At 36.3% G+C, this 21,814-nt stretch overlaps 1 protein-coding gene across 2 annotated transcripts in view; it reads left to right on the top strand.

Moving 5' to 3' along the window:
- The window catches only part of LOC145693498 (uncharacterized), a 28,274-nt gene extending 7,153 nt beyond the window's left edge, over window positions 1-21,121 (top strand). For both annotated transcript variants that reach the window (XM_081769562.1, XM_081769561.1), the window contains exon 3: window positions 8,251-21,121. In XM_081769562.1, coding sequence (XP_081625688.1) covers window positions 8,251-9,786 — 1,536 coding nt within the window. In that variant the 3' untranslated portion in view covers window positions 9,787-21,121. The remainder of the gene's footprint in view (window positions 1-8,250) is intronic.
- The last annotated feature ends 693 nt before the right edge of the window (window positions 21,122-21,814 follow it).

Below are 21,814 nucleotides of genomic sequence, written 5' to 3'. Positions count from 1 at the left end.
ATGATTCAAAAGATGTCTTATTGGGTTTCACATGAATTGAAAAGAAAGACGTTGAAAGAAGAAAAACCGTTTGCGAATTGCTGCTTCAAAGACAGAAAAGGAAGGGATTTTTGCATCGAATTGTAACTGGTGATGAGAAGTGGATTCATTACGAGAATCCTAAACGAAAAATGGCCTGGGTGAAGCAAGGTGAACCAGGTCCTTCACAACCGAAACGAGATATTCATTGTGCAAAGGTTATGCTGTATATATGGTGGGATTTGAAACGTGTGGTGTACTATGAACTTCTGAAACTTGGTGAAACTATTAATGGACACCGCTATCGACAACAATTAATGCGTTTGAAGCAAGCTCTGGCCTGAAAACGACCAGAATGGAATAACAGGCATAATAAACTTATTTATCAAGATGATAACGCTCGACCACATGTCGCAAAACCGGTCAAAACCTATTTGGAAAATGTCGGATGGAAAGTGTTACTCCACCCGCGATATTCACCAGACACTGCTCCGTCTGACTACTACTTGATCGATTGCATGAATAACGATTTGATTGGACAGCGGTTCACTTCTTCAGAAAATATCGAAAAATGGATCTTTGATTAGATTGCGTCAAAAGATGAGGAATTCTTTCGACACGGAATCCGTAAATTGCCTGAAAGATGGGAGAAAGTAGTGGCTAGCGATGGACAATATTTTTGTTAACGTATTCATTTACTTTGTTTTTGAAATAAAGCTTCAATTTTTATTAAAAACCGCACGAATTAATTCCTAGACCAAATATATATATATATATATTTTATTTCACCAGTGTCATTTCGTCTTCATTGTCTCCCGTAGTCTTAGTGCGTAATCGTGGGACTTTTAAACAAACAAAAGAAAAAAAAACTAAACTAATTTTAGTATATACAAATAATTTCTTAAAACACTAATTATAAATTATTTTTTGCACACGTGTTCAAAGTTAAATGTGTAAGTTAAATTAAGAAATGAAGAAGCAATTCCTAAAACAGTCTGTCAAATTGTTAGTGTCTATAGGACTTTCAGATTTGTAGGATATACAGAGAAATCGTTAAATCTTTAGTTCTCGAAATTGACATATTTTGTAAATGCCAAGAAAGATAGAAAAAAAATAATAAACTAGCTTCTCAAGAGATCTCGTATTTCAGTCGTAGAACTCTTGGACCAAAAGTACAAAATGTGTTAATAAAATGATTCGATCTTCATTGAGTGACTTAACCTGTGACTAAAGCCACAGATCAAGTTGTTAAAACTGTACAGGTAAATTCTTATAGGCCCAATTAGCGAAATGTTTCATTTTTCTCCGTAGAAATCAAACTAAAAAGTGTCGGTTACTACCTCAAAATAAACATTCATTGATACTTTATGAAAGGAATTAGATCTAAAGTAACATTTGATCAACAGACAGTAACATTTGATAGATTCTTAGACCGGTCTTATATTTCATAACAGTTATACAGGGTGTTCATTTATTATGTAGCCAAAATCCAGTGGTGAAATCCTCACGCCTAAACAATAAAAAAGAAAGTCCATATGAACATAAGGCGAAAAACGCTTTGTTACAAAGTTATGAGGTACCGAAATCGAGAAAATTGTAACTTTGAGGCTGCCTAGCTGGAAAACTATGAGAGAAATCAAAGGCAGTTAAAAAATAATAGAGGAACTATTGCACCGTCTATCTAAATAACCCTGTTTCAGAGTTTGGACGTATCGGCGCAACGGATTTTATAGAGAAAGCTGCGATATAGGTTCCGCTCTTCCACATCTCTCTCTAAAATCATGTGTGCCGGTACAACCCAACTCTGAAACATAGGTATTTAGATAGAGACTGTGCTAGTTTCTCTAATAGTTCTTTAACCGCATTTGATATCTGTCTATTCTTTAGCTGAATTTGATATATCTCATAGTTTTCGAGCTAGGCAGCCTCAAAGTTACAATTTCCTCGATTTCGGCATCTCGTAACTTTGAAACAACGCGTTTTTCGCCTTATGTTAATATAGACTTTTTTTATTGTTTAGGTGTGAGGATTTCACCAGTGGATTTTGGCTGCATAATAAATGAACACCCTGTATATAGCTACTAGTTAACACAGCTAATAATAGTTATTTTGTTACTGTATTATAAATAACTTGTAAATATAAACGTGACAATCGAAGATGTGTCACGTCCACTAATGTTTTGCACCATATATTCTATAATATAACGATAAGTTTGTTAGAAAGAACTTTTAGAAGTGTAAACATATTCTGATGTACAGTACTCATCACCAAGTAAATTTGGTGATACACCATCTGGATTTTTCTGTGAAGAAGAATTAACTAGCTACAATGATTATTATTATTTATTTATTTTCACAAAGTCCATTCTTTGCGATACTTTATCATAGAGTGCTACTTTTATTTATCTTTGTTTTAACAAGGTCTTTGAACGGAGCCACTAAAGTTTCAAGAAGTTACAAGTTAGTACCACGAAATGTGAGATGACTTAACAGTTGAAGTTTCGATTTAACCTCTATGAAAACCGTTGTGTAATTTATTGGGTAGATTTATTAGTTCGTGCTGTTTGGGACCAATGAATGCATTTCTTGTTTAAGGGTTGAATTACTCGGACAATGAATCACTGATGTATTTCCTGTCATTGTTCGCAGTCTGTTCCCAACATTCAGGCAATTGTTGGATCCCTCTGTGAAAGGAAAAAAAAAAAGAAAGAAAGAAAAGAAAAATCAGTTGTCAATGAAATTTTGCAGCTGCTTATCGTTTTTGAAGGATATGTTATGCCTTTGATATGACCAGATAAGTTTATAATCTGTAGGAGTCATGTAGAGAAAACGCAGGATGAGGAGAAACGTCTCATTGAAGCTGCTGAATATCTATGGTTATCATACGTGCTACATGTACTCTAGCGTTGTCCATGTGCATGATAATGCCATGTCATTTATTAGGTAGTGTACGCGCCTTCGGCGTGGGAGGCCCGGGTTCGATTCCCGGCGGGAGCTCATGTAGTTCGGATTCCACGTTAATCAGTAGGTCCATGTCTCATATAGCCTTGCTGTTGAAAGGGACGCTAAACTAAAATCAACTCATTTATTAGGCTTTTAAAGTTCTGCATGGGCACGTTGTAGTTGATCACAATATACAGCAGCAGCGATCGTATAATTACGGGGTAGGGGTTCACTGTGGATAATCCCTTCCATGTTCCAGCAGGCACATACTATATCGTCTTCTTGGGCAAATCCTATTTGGGACATGTCGTTACTTTTCTGTTTGGGCTGACCGACTCCTTCCTATGTTTAAAGTTCACATAAAAGTACCATTCCTCATATCCGAAAACAATACGTGAGGAGTTTTCGATAGCGGATAAGCAAAGAACCCCATATGGCAGCATGCCAGATCTTGTTTGTACTGACTGAATAACACTTCATGAACCCAATTTTCGAACCTTTCCCATATTGAAAATGTCGCACAACAGTTGCCTATCCAGTCTCCATCCCCGTGGTTTGATTTCCGAATACTTTGACGTGATTTGTGGTGGATCAAATCGTTCAAATGGTCCTCATCGAAGTGGGATGGTCGACCAAAACATGATTTATCGCTCAGATCAAAATTTCCACTTCGGAACCTATCAAACCATTTGCAGGTGGTCCTTTCAGCAGAAGCGTTCCGTCCATACACTACTTAGATTTGTCTCGATATCTCTACGCACTAAAACCTTTGTCGAATCCCTATAGGAGAATATGTCGGAAATGGCCTTTTTTTTCAACTTGAAAATCCCTGCTTCCAGACCCTTAAAAAATTATTTAGCCCAGCAAAACCACAAACAGTGCTACACATTATATATAACATAACTATAATGTAGTATATTCCACAGCACTGCCATCACCAGTGGTGTCTTAACAAAAATTCATGAAAATGAATGGCACAAATTAATAAACCAACCCAATAATATTATGAGGCTTTCAGAAGCAAAATATTAATGTTTAATTGTGCGTCAGTTCGTTTCTATGTGCATGAATGAAATTAGAAATGTGTGATTATTTGTAAAATACTTCGTTTTCAGCCCATCCCACACATGTTCAGTGTTATTCATATTCGGATAATTTGATGAGCAACTCAAAAAAAAAAAATTCTTACTGTGTCACCTAGTTCAACATTAGTATTGTATAATACCTAAAACGTTCCCTCAAAAGCCCTACGATGTCCTTTTAAGTTCTGTTAGGTTCTCAACAACAGGCGAAGACTCTGCGGCTTATATAGCATATTGCTGGAGACTGGCCGTAGAGTTAACATCATAATGGTTCATGCATAAGCATAAAAAGAGAAACCATACGTCCATTTTCGAAGCAATCACACCTTTCAACTTTCCGAATTTCATTGTATTTGTATATTATCCATATTTCAGAAGATATATCTGAGTAAGCAGGAGTGGATTTTTGTTTACTAGCCTTTATATATATATATATATATATATATATATATGTGTGTGTGTGTGTGTGTGTGTGTGTCTTAAAACGAAATTTCAAATGAAATTTTTGTTATAAATAATTTACTAAAATATACAGGGTGGTAGGTAACTCCACCGAAAAACTTTGGAAGGTGATTCTTTATATGAAATGAAAGGAAAAAGTTCTAATAAACATGGGTCGAAAAACGTCTCCTTTCAGAGTTATCAACCGCCGAAAATTCACGTTTCGAAACGCCCTGTCGTAGAAACTATAGGACCGATCCCAAGCGGTTTAAGGAATTACAGAGGAACTATCATGCGCTCTATCTAAATATCTATGTTTTGCCATGGTCCGTTATCGGCGAAATGAACAGTAAAAAGGAAGTTAAAGTACAGGGATACTCCTTTAAGAACTAATGGCGCGTTCGTTTCGCCGGTAACTGAGGATGGTAAAACATGAATATTTAGATAGATCACATACAAGTTCCTCTGTAATTCCTTAAACCGCTTGGGATAGGTCCTATAGTTTCTGAGGCAGGGCGTTTCGAAACGTGATTTTTCGAATTTTCGGCGGTTCATAACTCTGAAAGGAGACTTTTCGACCTGTGTTTATTAGAACTTTTTTCGATCAATTCATATAAGGAATCACCTCCCAAAGTTTTTTTGGTAATGTTACCTACCACCCTGTGTATCTAAAAGAGTATACATTGTTATGTAGGACTTTGGTTTCCGAGTTACGGGCTGTGAAATTTGGCGCTTAAACTTCTAAACCAAGTTATTTTTCGCTATACCTCAATAAATAACAACTTTCCACAGAACAAGATACAGTAAAACCTGTTAACTTGGCCACCTGCTTATCTTGGCCTAGTTCGTCTTGAACCTGTATTTTCCCATAAGACATTCATTACTCATTACGTTGGCCACCTGTCTATCTTGGAAGTTGGCCACACTGAATCAATGTTTATCTTATGATAATAATGATAAATTTACATGTGTATCTTGGTCACGCAAAATACCGTTTTGCTATTTTTCTTAACTCTTTCGTATTCCCATATGAGAGGCAGATGTTCTGTATTTGTGACTGGAGAAACGAAGCAAGGATTCCCGCGATTTGCTCTTGGAGGTCAATGGCCAGAAAACTACCCTAATAAAGGGTGGTGAAGGAAGATGTGAATAGGAAAAAGCACGTACAAGAATTCAGGAAGTGGTTGTACGTATTTGTTTACCCTTCTGTTTTGGTAAAACCATTAGCTATATCAGCTCCTCTCATCAGTGGGGAGCTTTAGTAATGCCGGGAAATTCTCAAGGTTAAAACTAACCATCTCAATTGTCAACTACTGGCACCTGTCGGCTTGTCAAAAGATAGCGGAGCTTTTGAGATATGAATTCCCTCAAGATTTTTTCAAAACATCTTTACCTCCGTGGGAAACAATTCTAGCTCTTTAACAAGAGGTAGTTAACTACAATATTAGAATGTGCATATCTGCCAAAAAGAATAAAACAAATACGTCTAGAATTAATTACCATTCAGTAACAACTGAAAAGAAGTCATATAAATTGCATATGAATTTCTCAATTTATAACTTAGCTTTTCTTGTTTTCAATCTGAATAACTCAGTGTGCTATAATATCAATTTCAATAAACTGCGTACATACGCTTCTATTTCATGGTTATTTGTGTTATTGTGTTTTCAATTCGAATAATCCAATGTTTCAGACTAGTTTTCAGGAAGAGAAAGGTTTGCACATATATTAAACATGCTATAGTAATATTTTCTAATACTGCATATTTTTATGATTACTCTATATGCATTATTTATAAGTAGCTGTTGTGCCACTGCTTATTAAAATTTTACAATCAAGTAATACTAGAAATCCTATTCTAAAAATACACCAATCACACATGTGTTATGTAAGTTGGCCACTTTTCGATGGAACCGACGGTGGCCAACATAGACAGGTTTCACTGTATACGATAAATTGTCAATAAACCACTTTCACCTTCAAAAATAATGTAGCGGTCAAATTGACCGCTTCGTCCTTATTGGGGGTAATTTTTTCCAGTCCTTCTAGTGTTAAATTGTATTACGATAACTTACGTTTATCAACTTTTCTCGGTTTTTTTAATTTTGGCACTTAAGTCCTTTCTAATTGTATTCAATTATACTCTTGTCCCGTCTCGTTGACATCACTAACTAATTAATACCAATTTGCCGTGAATAAATTCAATTCACTTTCCTTTTTATACCTTCCCCCTCCCCTTCTGATGGTGAAGCCATTGCCATGGATTCACGTTGCGTGTCATCCTTCATTGTAGCCGTCCTTTCTATTCTCTTTAGTCCAGGATTCTCGAAAACACATGCACTTATCTTCATTGTTGTCCAACGAAGACGTGGCAACGTTGCTTTTTTTTTTTTTTTTTTAATCATTGGGCGCTATACCAGTGTAGAGCCCAAACGGTTGGTCCAATTCCAAAAATTCCAACATTTTAGATTGAAAACACATACTTTCCAGCAACATTGCTCTCTTATCATTTTTTCGTATTTTCAATAGTTACCGAGATGGCCTATGTAAACGGACTTACGGGACACCCTGTGTATATATATATTTGAACTAGTAGGGAAGGAAAAGGAATGAGGTGGTTCTTAATGATGCTATATCTCGAAATTCATTAGGTTTAGAAAAAGTAAATTTGGAATTTACACGTTTTCATTTAAAATAATTAAACATGTGTTAAAACTTGTTTATTTATTTACTTTTATTTGACCTACAAGGGAAAAGAAGGGGTGGGGTAGTTCATTAAGATGCTGATGTGAGGTGTTCAAATTTCGTGTGTGACGTCGAGATTGGATGAATTCAATATGAAAGACGTAGGGAGAAATGCAGTTACAAGTGGGGGCATTTGGTAATTTACGAATATCTCCCCTCAGGGAACATGGAGGTGAGTGTTAAAAATATGAACAAGTATTCGCCAAGTGTTATTATCACTTCTTAGGACTAAATAGATATTTATTCACAAAAATAGTCGATTTTTTTTAACACTAACTATACTATAACTCGTAATTTCATTCATAAATACATTCTTATAGCCGAATTATTTACATACACAATATATAAAAAAAAAATAACGCTACTTTCTTCTTATAATTTGCCATAGCATGTTCTCAATTTCCCTAAAACATCTTCACTCCATTTCGCACTCAATATTTTCCCTCTCATGCTAAAAGTTTAATTGTCTCATTAAATTAGACCCTGGTGAAAGGTGAAAGGGTTGAAGACCGAATTGAAGTATTCAGCATCCATATTTTATATTTTTAAAATATTTAATTATTACTGCATATATTTATCACTGGTTTGTAAATCATGAAACATAAACATTATAGAATTCTCATCGCTAATTTTAAATACATATTGCAGAAGTGTGATATGTTTATCTGATACTTAGTGTTTGAGTTTACGAGTTTGTTTCCATTTGATGCTGCCAGTTGTGCAAGACTTGTATTCATATATTAGAATGACTGAGCGAAGACTCCTCTGACCTCAGCTTTCAGATAGTTCATACCCCGATTTTCTTGAGTATTTGAAAGTCTTTAAATGTCCTCAATTAAAAAAAAAAAAAAAAAAAAAAAAAAAAAAAAAAGTCAAATACATACATGAATCTGTATAAAGTCTTGAACATACCACTTAAATATCATTCATCCGATATATAATCAGAATCTTTTCCTTACGTTTTTTTTATTTGTAAATTCTCCTAATTATGTTCTATGTGTGATTATTGCTTTCTTTGCAGGATGGCAGTGGCGTCTATAACTACGATGAGCTACGGGGTGATGAAAGTCAACCTGATGAAGATGTTAAATCGGACGAAACCGCAGGAAATGAGAGAGAATTGTTGTCATTAGAGAAAACTACGGATACGCTACAAACACCAGTTTCTGACGATAATAATAAGAAAGAGAAACCATTAGATTCGCCGAAGAAGACTAAAAGAGTCATCCATTCGTGTGAAATTTGTGGTAAACAGTGCAGGCGGCCATGTGAACTAAATCAGCATATGCTTTCGCATAGTGGATCTAAGCCATATGAGTGTCAGAAATGTGGAAAGTTTTTCTCGACAAAATATAGTGCTGAAATTCACTGTTTGAAACAGCATACTGAGAACCGAAGTGTCGTGTTTCACGATTCCAGTGTGAATGCTCCCAAACCAGGAGAGTCAGCTGAGACAGTGGTGCAGGAAAAACTACATCGTGTTGATGCGGATGATGATTTTGAGTGGAAGCTAGAGAACACCAGTTTGTTTGAGGAAAAGAAGAGCGAGAATGCGGTCGAAGAGAAAAGTGAGAATGTAAAACAGAAGCCCGCAAAACAAAGAACTAGAAAACAAAAATCAAAATCGACCAATCATGAATGTGTAATATGTGGGAAAGTGTGTCGAACTCCGACAGAATTAAGACTTCACGAAGCCACCCACAGTGCTCAGAAACCGTTTATCTGTGAAATCTGCGGTCAGGGTTATAAACATAAATACGCGCTAGAGACTCATGTCGCTATCCACAAAGGCGAGAATCCATTTCGATGTTCGTTCTGCAACAAAGTATTCACTCAGAAGGGCGGACTTCAGCGTCATCTGCCGATGCACACGGGTGAAATGCCGTTTCAGTGTGATTTATGCGGCAAGCGATTCGTCCACCACACTAGTTTTCGGGTGCATAAATTAGTGCATTCTGGTGAAAAGACTCACAAGTGTGAGAGATGTGGACTGGCGTTGCTTTCGGGCTCTCATCTTAAACGACACATGCGTATTCACACAGGAGAAAGACCTTACCAGTGTCAACAGTGCCAGAAGAAATTTGCGGAAAGGTATAATCTGTATGCTCATATGCGAACGCATACAGGTAATACAAAAATCTACAAGTGCCAGATCTGTGGGCTCGGTTTTGACCGAAAGAACAAGTGTGATGAGCATACTGCTTCTCACAAATGGACGTCAACTGCAAACTACGAGTACGCGCAGACTTCCGTCCCTGATGCATCGGAATCATCTTCCAATAATGAACAACAACTGTGTCTGTCACAATCAGCTGAAGATATGCTTCAAGTCCAGATTCACGTGGACAACGAAAATAACACTGACCAATGGCACGTGATTTTCGGAAAACCTGGAGAAATATCCACTGATAAATTAATCTCATCAACGTCGTCACATACGCTTTCCATTGATGGAAGAATTGTAGATATGTCAGCTTCTAGACAGTGCTTAAGTTCATCTAATTTAACCACTTTAGAGGCTGTCACACCAAGAATTCATTTGTACACAGATCCTTGAACATTATAAATGTATCTTTACGTAATAAATTCAACAGAGGGCAGTAATGTGTGAAAACGCTGTAAATGATCCGCAGGTGATAACAGTACTTGGGATGGATAAGTACAACCTCGTTCAATGTATCTGGCGGGAGTCTTCCTTTCTAAGCTCATATGCTGTAGTCGATTGGACTTCTTCAGGATCAGGCTAGTTACTCCGTGTGTGATCATGTAGTAGGTACTCGGGAGGATCTCATTCTGAGGTAGCCTACAAAGCATGACCCGAGTACGTAAATTTCCTTCTATACGATAAAATAGAATTCATTTCCGGTGAGAGCGCATGTGGTTTGAATCTTACCTTAAACTGTAAGTCCACAAACTCGCAAGAATAGAGAACAACGTTAGCTTGTTTCTAAAACTATAAGTGGGGTACAAATTTACAAGGCGCACACCAAAAGTACGTGCCGTTTTGTGGAAGTAGTTCAAAAACTAATAAGGGTAGATTATTATAATTATACATAAATTAACTTTACACTTGAAGACTTAACTGTGCGAAATTTTTAGCTTCTAACTGTGTTCATTTTTAATACATTTACAAGTTAAATGAAGCCTTTTTTGATAACTGACCTGGAATGACGGACCCCCAACTACCTCAGAAGACATTGCTTGTCTTGAAGCCCTGGTCACGCAAGAAAGCTAACCGCTGCAGATATGTGTAACCTTATAGAGTTATCTCATTAGATCGTGGAAAGAATTTTAACGTGAAGTTGTGAATGTCGATTCACGTTAGGTCCCTCGACAGCTGAATGAAGAGAAGGCGGTCTCCCACACAAGAAAGTTTTTTCAGGGTAAGAACATCGAAGTTGTCCCTCAATCATTCTGCTACCAGGCACTATCCCCCAGTGACTTTTGTCGGTTTTCGACGGAAGTATTCATTACGAGGCAAACATTTTTCGTTCAGAACTGCCCTCGGAAGTAAGTCTTCAGTGTTTAAAACACACACTCCAAAATTACTTCCCAGATGCCTTTGAAAAGTAAACTCAAAGATTGTGACGGTATATGGAAGTGGACGGAGATTACGTTTAAAAGTGGCGAAAAGGTTTCATCCAAATTTTGAGCATGACCGGAGGTGTACATATAAACGGCACATATTTTTGGTGTGCCCCATGTACGTAAGGACATTCAGCAGGAATTCACATGTTTGTTCGAAAGTTGATACACTAGAAGGTAATGGTAGGTGGTAATGAATCAATGTGACGCTCTTGGGACATTTCAAACATGTTACACTGGGTACTTTAAAAGCGTACCGAAATCATTTAAATTGCACGTGTTCTTACCTAAATAACCACGCAAGCAGCTATTCGGGTAGGAAGCCGATCGCCAGTTCCTAAATGTCTGGGTATAAACCGCTGTAGATCTTACCGTAGCTAGGCGACAATCGTGACTAGCGTAGAGCTAGCGCTAAGAAGCCGTCCCATCCTTTACACTTGCTCAATAGACCTTTAGTTCGGGGATAACTGGAGGACATGTCTGCTGATCCCTATCGTGTACACAACTCACCGTCTCGCAACTCCACACGAACTCCTTGGTTGCACACTAAGCATTCACTGGCGTCATCTCAGCATTGCACACTGTGATTCATACAACACAGATTAGTACATACATTCTGTGGTACGAATTTCTTTCAGACCAGGTGTAGGTGTTCGTAAATGCGTTTTCAGCAGTCTCCCTCTCTCGTTATTGGCAGAAGTGTCCGTTCTACCCATGGGCTGAGCAGTATGCAACTGAAACATAGTAGAGTCGTTTGGGTGGTCTAATTTGAGGGGCTTTTGAGTTACTTATAAGTTTTGAATTGTCTGTTCCCTTAGGATATGCATTAAAAAATTCTAAATGGTCTTTGGTCTCTTTTCTACAGCAACATAGAAGTATGCCATTCTAGAAGTGTATCAAACCAACGGTGCATATTTTTATTTTCATTTTCATTCGCATCAGGGCGAGGTGGCCCACGTGCTGCGATGTGAAAGTAAGACTCCATATTCTCTTGATTTTTGCTCCCTTGGCTTTCACATCTTACAGAGATTGTGTGAATCGCTGAGCTGCTTAGGGATACAGGTTGAATGAGAACTAAATCCTGACCGCTGCTATAGATAGACACTTACTGACTGTGGCACCGTGATTCATGTTTACATGCGCGGTACCAAGTGGACTTGGATCTCCTTGCTCCAAGTTTACACTGCATAAAATGATATGACACTTCATCTAATAGAAAATGACACGTCGACTTCTCTTCTCTCTCCCTTGATCAGGTCCTGGATCCAGACCGTAGTGCATCTTTATTTATTTATATAGGCATCTTGTGCAGAAAAAGCAGTATATAATAACTACATTTGCTAGATTTTGCGAAAATGGAACAACAATTTGTTTTTAACACATAATTATTTTATATGGTTTCAAACCAGAAAATCGCCTATGCTAATCTAAATTTTGTTTTCTAATATTCAATTAAAGTGGTACGGGAACATTAAGTACTGATCGCTGATTCATACTCCCAAAGCTGTAGAATACTTAATTGCGAAAATGAAATCTGACAAACACTCCAAAAGAAATGAGAATACAGAATTATTTATTGATTCTAGAAAGGCTTATGACTCGGTTAGGAGAGAAACATTGTACAGAATTTGGAATACCGAGAAAGCTAGTTAGATTGATTAAGATGTGTTTAAATGAATCCCAAAGTAAAGTCTGGGTAGGAAAATTACTGTCCGTGAGCTTTCATGTCGAGTATGGTCTGAAACAAAGAGATACGTTGTCGTCATTATTATTCAACTTTGTTCTGGATTACGCTATAAGGAAAATCAAAGATAGCAATCAGGGCCTAGAGCTGAATGGTATTCTCCAAGTTATGGCGTATGCTGATGTTAATCTGATTGGGAATGATATAAGAACAATAGAAACAAATGCAGAGGTCTTATTAAACGCTTGCAGGGACATGGGTTTACAAGTAAATGCAGAGAAAACAAAATATTTGGGAATTCGCCGGCATCGTAATACTGCAAATACATAATACTTTCGACAAAGTAGATACTTTCAAGTATCAGGACCAATATTAACAGACCAAAACCATATTCACGAAGAAGCTAAATGTCAACTAAAAGCAGAGAATTCGTGTTAATATTCAGTTCAGAATATTTTGTCGGGGAATTTGAAGCTTAACGTATATAAAACAATCATGCCTCATATATGTTAAGCTTCAACATGGTCGCTTACTCTGAGAGAAAACGTAGATTGAAAGTATTTGAGAACAAGATCATGAGACGAATATTTGGACCCAAGATGAACGAGAATGAGGAATGGCGGAAACTTCATAGAGAGGATAGGAACGCTTTCAAAGTGTTAACTAGTCCAATGGGAAAGCGATCATTAGGAAGATCTAGTCGCAGATGGGAGGACAATATTAAGACGGATCTCGCAGAAATAGGAATACAAAGGAGAAACGAACCAGTTGGCTAAGGATAGAAATCAATGAAGAGCTTTCATGAACGCGGTATTGAGCCTCCGAGTTCCATAAACTATAAAGTTAGTTTATATTTAATTGTTTTTAGGTTGAATACTTGCCTCATCAATAGGCATACTTTTACCTGAAGTTTAATTTCAGAGTACTTGATTACTAAGTTGCCAGCTAGTTAATGAGACCAGTCATTCTGTACTACTGTGCTGTTCCCCTTTGTATATTATTCTGTGCTGTAATTTTATGAATACTGCAGACGTGTTTCGTTTATAAGTTTCCATACATAGAAAACCGTAAAGATCAACACTTACAGGTAACGTTATTCAACGGAAGGGAGGTCAATATTCCTTGTTCCTGTTAGTCATGCCTGTATTTAGGTATTGTACGCCCTTGGCCCAACAAAATTTTGCACCTCTCTCCCTTATCTGTTTGTATTCAGTATAGACCTAAGCAGTAAGACTGCATCCACTTACATTGGACTACCATAACGGAGCGGGGCGTCACGGATTATGCTGGCAACCAATAATCAATAACCTGAGCTCCTTCTAGCATCAGTAGCGTCGTAACGAAGCAACTTAGGCGCGCTATACATTACGAGATCAATTCTAGGAAATATCTTAGGATTTATCTTCGGAAAAATGTTATGACATATCTTGTAGGAAATCTTACCCTTGTGTGCCATACACGTGAAGATTTTTCCTGTCTGACCGAATGACGTATATCAACATTGTGAAATAGTTCTATTTAATAAAAGTATAAAGTTGAAGAATTACTATACTAACCACACTGCACATCCCACTGATATTAATATCAGGCGCTATATTGTTAAATTGGATACCTCTAAAAAAAAAAGCATAAGTCAGAAGGGTGCTAGTATACTTTTGGCGCACAATATTTTAGAAGATTTACAAGTAAAATTTAATACTTTGCATGAAAAGACATATTTATAAGGAACAAATTTTTTGGAAGCAACATAATTAAATACAAAGTAATACACCTGTATTTTATGTTTACAACTGTAGGGTTACTAGTGTAAAATCATTATAAATGTTTTAACGACGGTTAAAATAGGTGAGACAATGTTTAACAGAAAGGGTCCAGCTATTTTTTCTAAGAAATGCTACAATTTCGGTAGTTTATATTCACATTAGTTTAGTTTAGGTTGGTTCAGGTTAGTTACGGTTATGTTACGTTAGATTATATTAGTATATGGGTCCAACACAATTTTCAAAAAGTGATAGAATTTCGCTTACTTCTATTAATATTAGGTTAGTTTAAGCTAGTTAACTTCATTAGGTTAGATTTAGTTAGGTTGTGTTAGGTCTAAGTACTTGCATCTTCCATTTCTCCTGTAAATTTTGTATGTTCTGCTTACTTCTGGACCCCTTCTGCGAAACTTTTACGTAAGTGAGTGCATATGAAAGTTGACCGGTGATACTATTTTCCACCACCGGTGTATTTCTGCATAGTTTACAGAAGCTATAATTTATGTTTACGAGTGGAGCGCTACTACCACGATACCATGACAAGTGCTATTCAGACTCTTATCATTGCCAAAACCCACTCGTTTTCACTACATCAACTGACGCGCCTGCTTCCTTCGCTCGCACCCCCTCACTGACGCTCGGAACCCCGCTTAACCCTGCTCTGGCTCGGTTAAATAGCATTCGTACTTTCTAGAAACAACCTAGCACAACTTGGTTTGCGTTTTTTGCACTATAGTTTTTATACTATATATATATATCTTGACCCCGTATTTGTACGCAAATCGTAAAAGAATTGTAGTTTATCAACAATTGCTTTTGTTGGTTCCCTTCAGGGATTTTATCTATGCTATGTAAGATATTTTCATGTCGGTCAACGCAAATCATTTAGGAAATAGTGACAAATTATAATTTTTCAACAATTATTTCGAGTGGTACATCTAAAGTAAACCTGCACGATCAGAAGATACCTCATCATTTGTGTTTTCATTTGTTTTGTTTTCACTTTCTCTCACCTGATGTCGCTTAAATCGAAATCTTACGAATTTTCTTTCCGAAATAGAGCGTGCTCTAAACAAGAGAAATCTCATAGGATCGTTCAGAACACAGGAAATGACATGGGATCTGTTGCCATACACGTTGAGATTTTGACTCTAGGATAAATCGTAAGAGATTTCCTAGGATCTATCTTATAGTGTATAGCCGGCCTTATTCGCGCTGTGGTTACAATATTAATTTCAGTATAGTTTTCCCTTACATTTATGTCTCAGTTTTGTGTGTGTGTGTGTGTGTGTGTGTGTGTGTGTGTGTATATATATATATATATATATATATATATATATATATATATATATATATATGAATGAATGAATGAATGAATGCCGTACTTCAATCTGGATTGTGTTTAAAAATATGCAGCCCCTGGAAATTTGCTGCCGTGGGCCCCTCTGGCTCCTGCTTAAATATCAGCCTACTCCTAGTGACAATGGCAAATGGCTAACCTTTCGTAGTAGTGGCAGCATTCGACGCATTAAGAGACCGTGCGTGGCCATTAACGCTGTTTTGATAGTTTTATTGCTGATAAGAGAAGTCCATGTAGTTTGTAATTCCACTTAGTTGATTTATGAACTGACTTATTTCACTTACACACATTTTTGTACTTATTCCTTGCATTTACTCACAGTCAGATGATTCGGAAAACAAACAGACCTGTTTTACACGTATAATAATTGATTTATAAATTTACTTGATAATCCTGTGTTCATTATATACACATAAACGAGTTACAAATGAGGATTAAAAATGCATACAGTATATGCTATATTTCAGGAAGATCAATGTTGAAGTCATTTCAGGAATCTGCTTTTTTTGGTCAATCAAAGAAAGAAAAAAAAAAGGAAAGTAATAAATGATAAACTCCTACTACTTGAATTCACATGAAGTCCAATTTTGAGTTTTCTCAACAAAGTCACTCAATTTTCTTCTTTTTGGTGTTCGTGTTATATATCTTGCTAAAAAATGTTTAAAAATAATTATTGTACAAAAATACAGTAGATATATTACAACACTCGTTATGTATCAAGATCTTCACCAATTTCGTTAAATAACTAGAGTATTGAATATATTGTAAAGAATAATTACTTTTATGTAATTGAGGGGGGCGCCATGGCTCAGTGGTAGAGCGTTCACCTTCGGTGTTTGGGACCCTGGTTCGATCCCAGCTCGCGCCGTGTGGACTTTGTGGTGAACAAACACCGTGCTCGTTGGTTTTCTCGAGGTTCTTCCCTTTCATCCCACTTTCTTCATTCTACCATTTCACTCATCTCTCATCATCACCGTCCCCATTATCCTAACCGGCATAAGCGTGGGACGTAAAATTCAAAGATTTCATTTTATGTAATTGACATTTTCCTCTTCTACTGTCTCATATATGTTTTATTTCGTTCACTGACCCCCCGAAGACAAGGGTATAACATATCGCGGGGATAGTTTTATTGTCTTGTCTTCCGCTTACTATCTGATGAAACATTTAGCGAAAGCACTTACAGTGTTGTCTTGCGTAGTAATTTTTTGATCAGTAAGACATATATTTCTTATATGTTATACAAATAAACATGTATATTTGATTTATCCTTCAGATAGGCTACATATAAGTATAACATGAGCATTAAGAGTTCTCGAATTCATAAAAATTGGAACTGTAATTATAAAGTTTACTCTATGGTTAAAATGATTGTGTAAGTTCATGTAATCTTTTTGAATGGTAGTTGACAAATGAGTAATTTATTTTGGTCTTAATTTATTTTAACGTAAGAAAAGGTATTTTGTGTCAGTATTTATTCTAGTTTCAGAAAAGTACTTCCATTATATTGTTAATGTGACAAGGTGATGATTAATACTAAAGGAATTTCTAAGAACTGGTAATTATTTTTAAGTTAGAGCATTTGTAAGCTATTGAGTCAGCTATCACAGGTTTAGCCATAATAATAGGAAAGTGATGGACGAAATGAATTGTACAATTATAGTAATATTATGGGTTTGGGTACAAAACTTCGCGGCCCAAAATCTCGCCGGGCCGAAACCTCGTGGGACAAAATCTCGCCTATCCAAAACCTCGCGGTCCAAAATCTCGCCTGCCAAAACCTCGCGGTTCTGATCTCTGGACACAGAATCTCGCCTGGTCTTAAACTACGCGGGACGTAATCTTGCGTGGGAAGAAATATCGTCAATATAAAACCTCGCCACGACGATTTCTTCGATGTATATATTGCTATATGTATATATTTTGTAATAACACATAATCGCATTAAAATAATGACAAGAAAATATTCTAACGCGTGCTTTGAAAATCTGTATATATAAAAATGAAAATTACTATGTTTGTGACATCATACCTCTTGAGCCAGCCAACCGATCTCGATCAAATTTTCAACATAGATGAGGCTCGGACCTGGGATGTCTTGTAATTTCACTTTGACGGCATAATGAAGTGGAGGGGGAGATATATATATATAAAAACAAATAAAACTTAATAACTCTTAAACCAAGAGACCAATCTCGATCGAATTTGCCAGACAGATCAGGTTACCGCCTGGGATGGTTTTTATCATTTTACTTTGACGGGAAGGCGGAGGGAAAGGGGGAAACATATAGAAATACATAAAAATTAAATTGGCTGCGTTTGTGACTTAATAACTCTTGAACCACCCGACCTGTCTCGATCAAAGGTTTCAATATAGATGGAGTTTGAGCCTGGAATGGTTTTTATTTCACTTTGATGGTGACCTTAGGAAATTCTAACAAAATCGAATAATATTTATGAAAGCATGAAATAATATGTGAGTTTTTACGTCCCTCGATTATGTGCTGTAGGTTAAAGGAGACGTAGATGATCAGGATGAAGGAAATGATGTAATGAAGAAAGTGGGAAAAAAACGGGAATACCCCAAGAAAGCCCCCATATTTTGTATATTATTATTATTATTTGTAATATGGAATTGCATATTAAGAAACTCATTGGGTAAATTTTAAGGAAAGGTTTCACTCCGCAAATTTTTGGCCAAGCGAGATTTTGGTCCGCGAGGTTTTGACCAAGCGAGATTTTGGCTCACGCTGTTTTGAGCGGCAAGGTTTTGGTCACGCGAGATTTTGGGAGGCGATGTTTCGGCCGCGAGATTTTGTCCGTATCCCAATATAATGCTGTTATAATAATAATATACATGTTCTGGTAAACTGCAAATGATTACGCATGAAAATGAATTAATAATATAAATCCGTAGAGGTCGTTAAATTTATATCTTTTGAAAGATTAAGTATATTTGTAAAGGAAGTGTTTCTTATCATTAATGTGTTTATAAATTTTTCTAATTGAAAAATGGTCTTATAGGTTGTGTTGTTAAAATGTATACGGACACATGTAAATAGTATTTATGACATATGTAAAGCTCATCGTAATTATTTAATTCTTGACAGTCTCATTGGTTTTCCTTAGTGATATCCCAGTAAGAAGGAGGCAGAAGTGTTAGTGTCTATTCCCTCGGCAATGGCTCATGTCGTCCCCTCTCTCAATTCTCCTGACACCCCGTTCCCTTAAAATATCAATATTGCGTATAAACCAGTTCTAATGTTCTGATACCTAACACTCTCTCCCTGGGCGCGACCGTGGTTATAACTTCTTGTTATATATATATTTTTCATACCGAATATTTGCTATTTCAGGTAAGTTTTTCAAAACACGGAATTCAGTGTATCTTTACCTGTGAGAAAAGAGAACTGGATTGTACCGAATGACCCACATATGTGATTTGTGATTTAATCGGGGAAGGAGCGGTTTGTTTTAGTGAGTTTGGTACCTTAATAATTGTAAATTTTTATTAATGTCTGCCTCACGTACAATTTTCCTTCCTTTTTCGTATAATAGGACGTGTTAATTATTTGAAATGTAATTATAATGTCGAATGGTATTATTATTATTATTGTAAGGTGAGTTGTAAAATTGAATTCTAAAAGAATGATGATTTTGATCTACATAAATTAGTTGAACAGATGGATGAGACTGTTCTTCAGATTCAATAAGTTGCCACGTGGTTCACTAAGCGGACTGTGGTCCTTACTCTTGGACTTAGCCATTCTCTTATACATTTATCTACAGCGAAGAAGTGTACTGTATTTCTATTTATTGAAAGAACAAACAGGCTTCAGTGTACTGAAACCTTGAAATAGTTTCTTTGGTCAGTTAATGTTAGATTCATGGTGTTGAATAATCATTCATATTCGGCTGTAGATGTAGGTAAGGTGAAATTAAGAAATAAGGAAAAAACTTACGTACCTTGCGCAAAGTTGCGTTATTTTATTCTTTTCGTAATACTTTCTCTAATATTTCACTTGCATAAAGTTTTGCAAGCACTATGGATCACAAGGTATATATGGAAGAAAACACAGCAAATGTATATTTTATAATTGACTAGCCGAAATACCCATTCTTCGCATGGGGCTGTATTTGGAAGTCAACGCCTGTGGGAGTATCACCATTCATCTCACCGACCGCAAAAACTATGGATTTGACACATATCGGTCATTTTGGATTATTTTTACGTCTCGTAACTCCCCCTCCCCCCCGCATGTGAACCCCGGTCCGCATACAATGGTAGCTGAATTTGTGCTAACGGAAGTGTCACCATTGATCTCAACGACCGCAAAAACTATGGATTTGACATTAATATCGGTCATTTTCGATTATTTTTACATGTCTCGGTATCTCCCCTCCCCCCTCCCACGGTGACTCCCGGCCCGCAATCGAATACGGTGAATTTGAAAGTTAATACAATCGGAGTTTCAGCATTGATCTCAGCAACCGCGAAATCTATGAATTCGACATTAGTATCGGTCATTTTCTACTACTTTTACAGGTCCCGGTAAACGCCCCTCCCCCCTTGAGACCCCTGGTTCGAAATTTGAAAAAAAAAATGTTTTCTCTTGGTCTGGGGCCTGAACCAAGGTACCCGTGATCCAAATTTGGTAACTTTCAGTCCACTCGTCCGGTCTCCAGGCCGCGCACAGATAAACTCTTCATTTTATTTATATTAGATTAAGAAGTTTGTAGGAATTTTTTAATGTACATTTAGAAGAACATCTTGTGGAATATTGATGAGGAAAAAATCAATTCACCATGTGAACCACTTCTCGATTTAATTTTCGATGAAGCTTACAGAACCGAAAGCAAGTGAAATATTAGGGAAAGTATAAAAATCAAACCGTATTTGCGCAAGATCCGTAAATTCCTTTTTCTTTTTAATTATACATAATTTGCGTAAACAGTATGCAAACTTCAGCGTATTATGAAATTAAGGAAGTAGACGAAAGTAACAAGAGGGAAATATTGGTCTGCAGCAGATGAAGAGAGATTTGATATTGAAGTAAGTACAGTGAGTGACGATGATTTGGAAGGATAAATTAACCAAAAGTCTATTCTTGTAAGATATAATTTTGATTGATTAACAGGAATGCTGTAAACTTAGCTCATCTGAACTCTATTATAAGTATAGTAGAGTGAATAATGTAGTTCATATTCGTGGGAAGGAAATAATTATTCGAGGTTAGGATGTTATCCATAGCCAGATAGTAAGATATTTCAGGACAGAGGGGTAAAGTCATCCATCCCATTTCCTCCTTAATCGTACTCGGGAGAAACCTATAAATGTATCATATTTCAAGTACTGTGATTAGGTTTTGGATAATTAGGACATAGTCATAGATCTTGAAAAATATACATGTATATTCTTAACAGGTATTTGCAAAATGATTATTACTGTGTTAGATTGTAGTGCCTTACTTTATAATTATTTAAATAAATAATTATATAATTATGACTTTTCTTTTAATTAGAGTTTTACTTTTAAACAATAGTAATATTATTAAGAGGTCGACCAAAAGTAAGTAATAATAGTAATAATAATAATAATAATGGCTACCTAATTAGTGATGAGCAGTGAGAATATTCCCAGTGGGAAGGAAAATAAAAATTAAAATACTGCGGCTTTTTTCCCTGGCATATAAATTCGAGGAAGGGAATTTATTTCCATTTCTTTACTTTACTTTCCAAATTATAACAGGGTGTCTATCGGTCACGAAAGTGATGAAAAAGTCACGAAATCAGAAAACGGTCATGAAAGTCAAGAAAAAGTCACGAAATTTAGCTTTTGTGTCACAATTTTCTTAAATCTCTACAAATATAAGTATAGACTGGAAAATTTTGTTCTATAAAACGTCAAAATTCACTATCAAAAATGTCTATGGTTGGCTTAGACGTTACAAACCGCAAGCAAACCACGCTTTTATCGCATCCATGAAAATTCGGCCCAATTCCCACCCAAATTCGCTCTTGAAAATGTTATTAAATTTTATGGTTTGAGAAAGAAAAGGTCACGAAACAGTCACAAAATTCCATTTTGGAATTTCAGTAGACATCCTGTATAAGAACCATATGACTAATTACTTTATTTTCATATATTATCATTTACTTCTAATTTTTAAATAATTTGGAGATTAAAACAGTTGAA

This window comes from Thermobia domestica, chromosome 8 (genome assembly GCF_964235325.1).
Source record: "Thermobia domestica chromosome 8, izTheDome1.hap1.1, whole genome shotgun sequence".
Taxonomy (NCBI): Eukaryota; Metazoa; Arthropoda; class Insecta; order Zygentoma; family Lepismatidae; genus Thermobia; species Thermobia domestica.
Note: the sequence above shows the minus strand (reverse complement) of the source record. Positions and strands in the feature narration are given on the sequence as shown.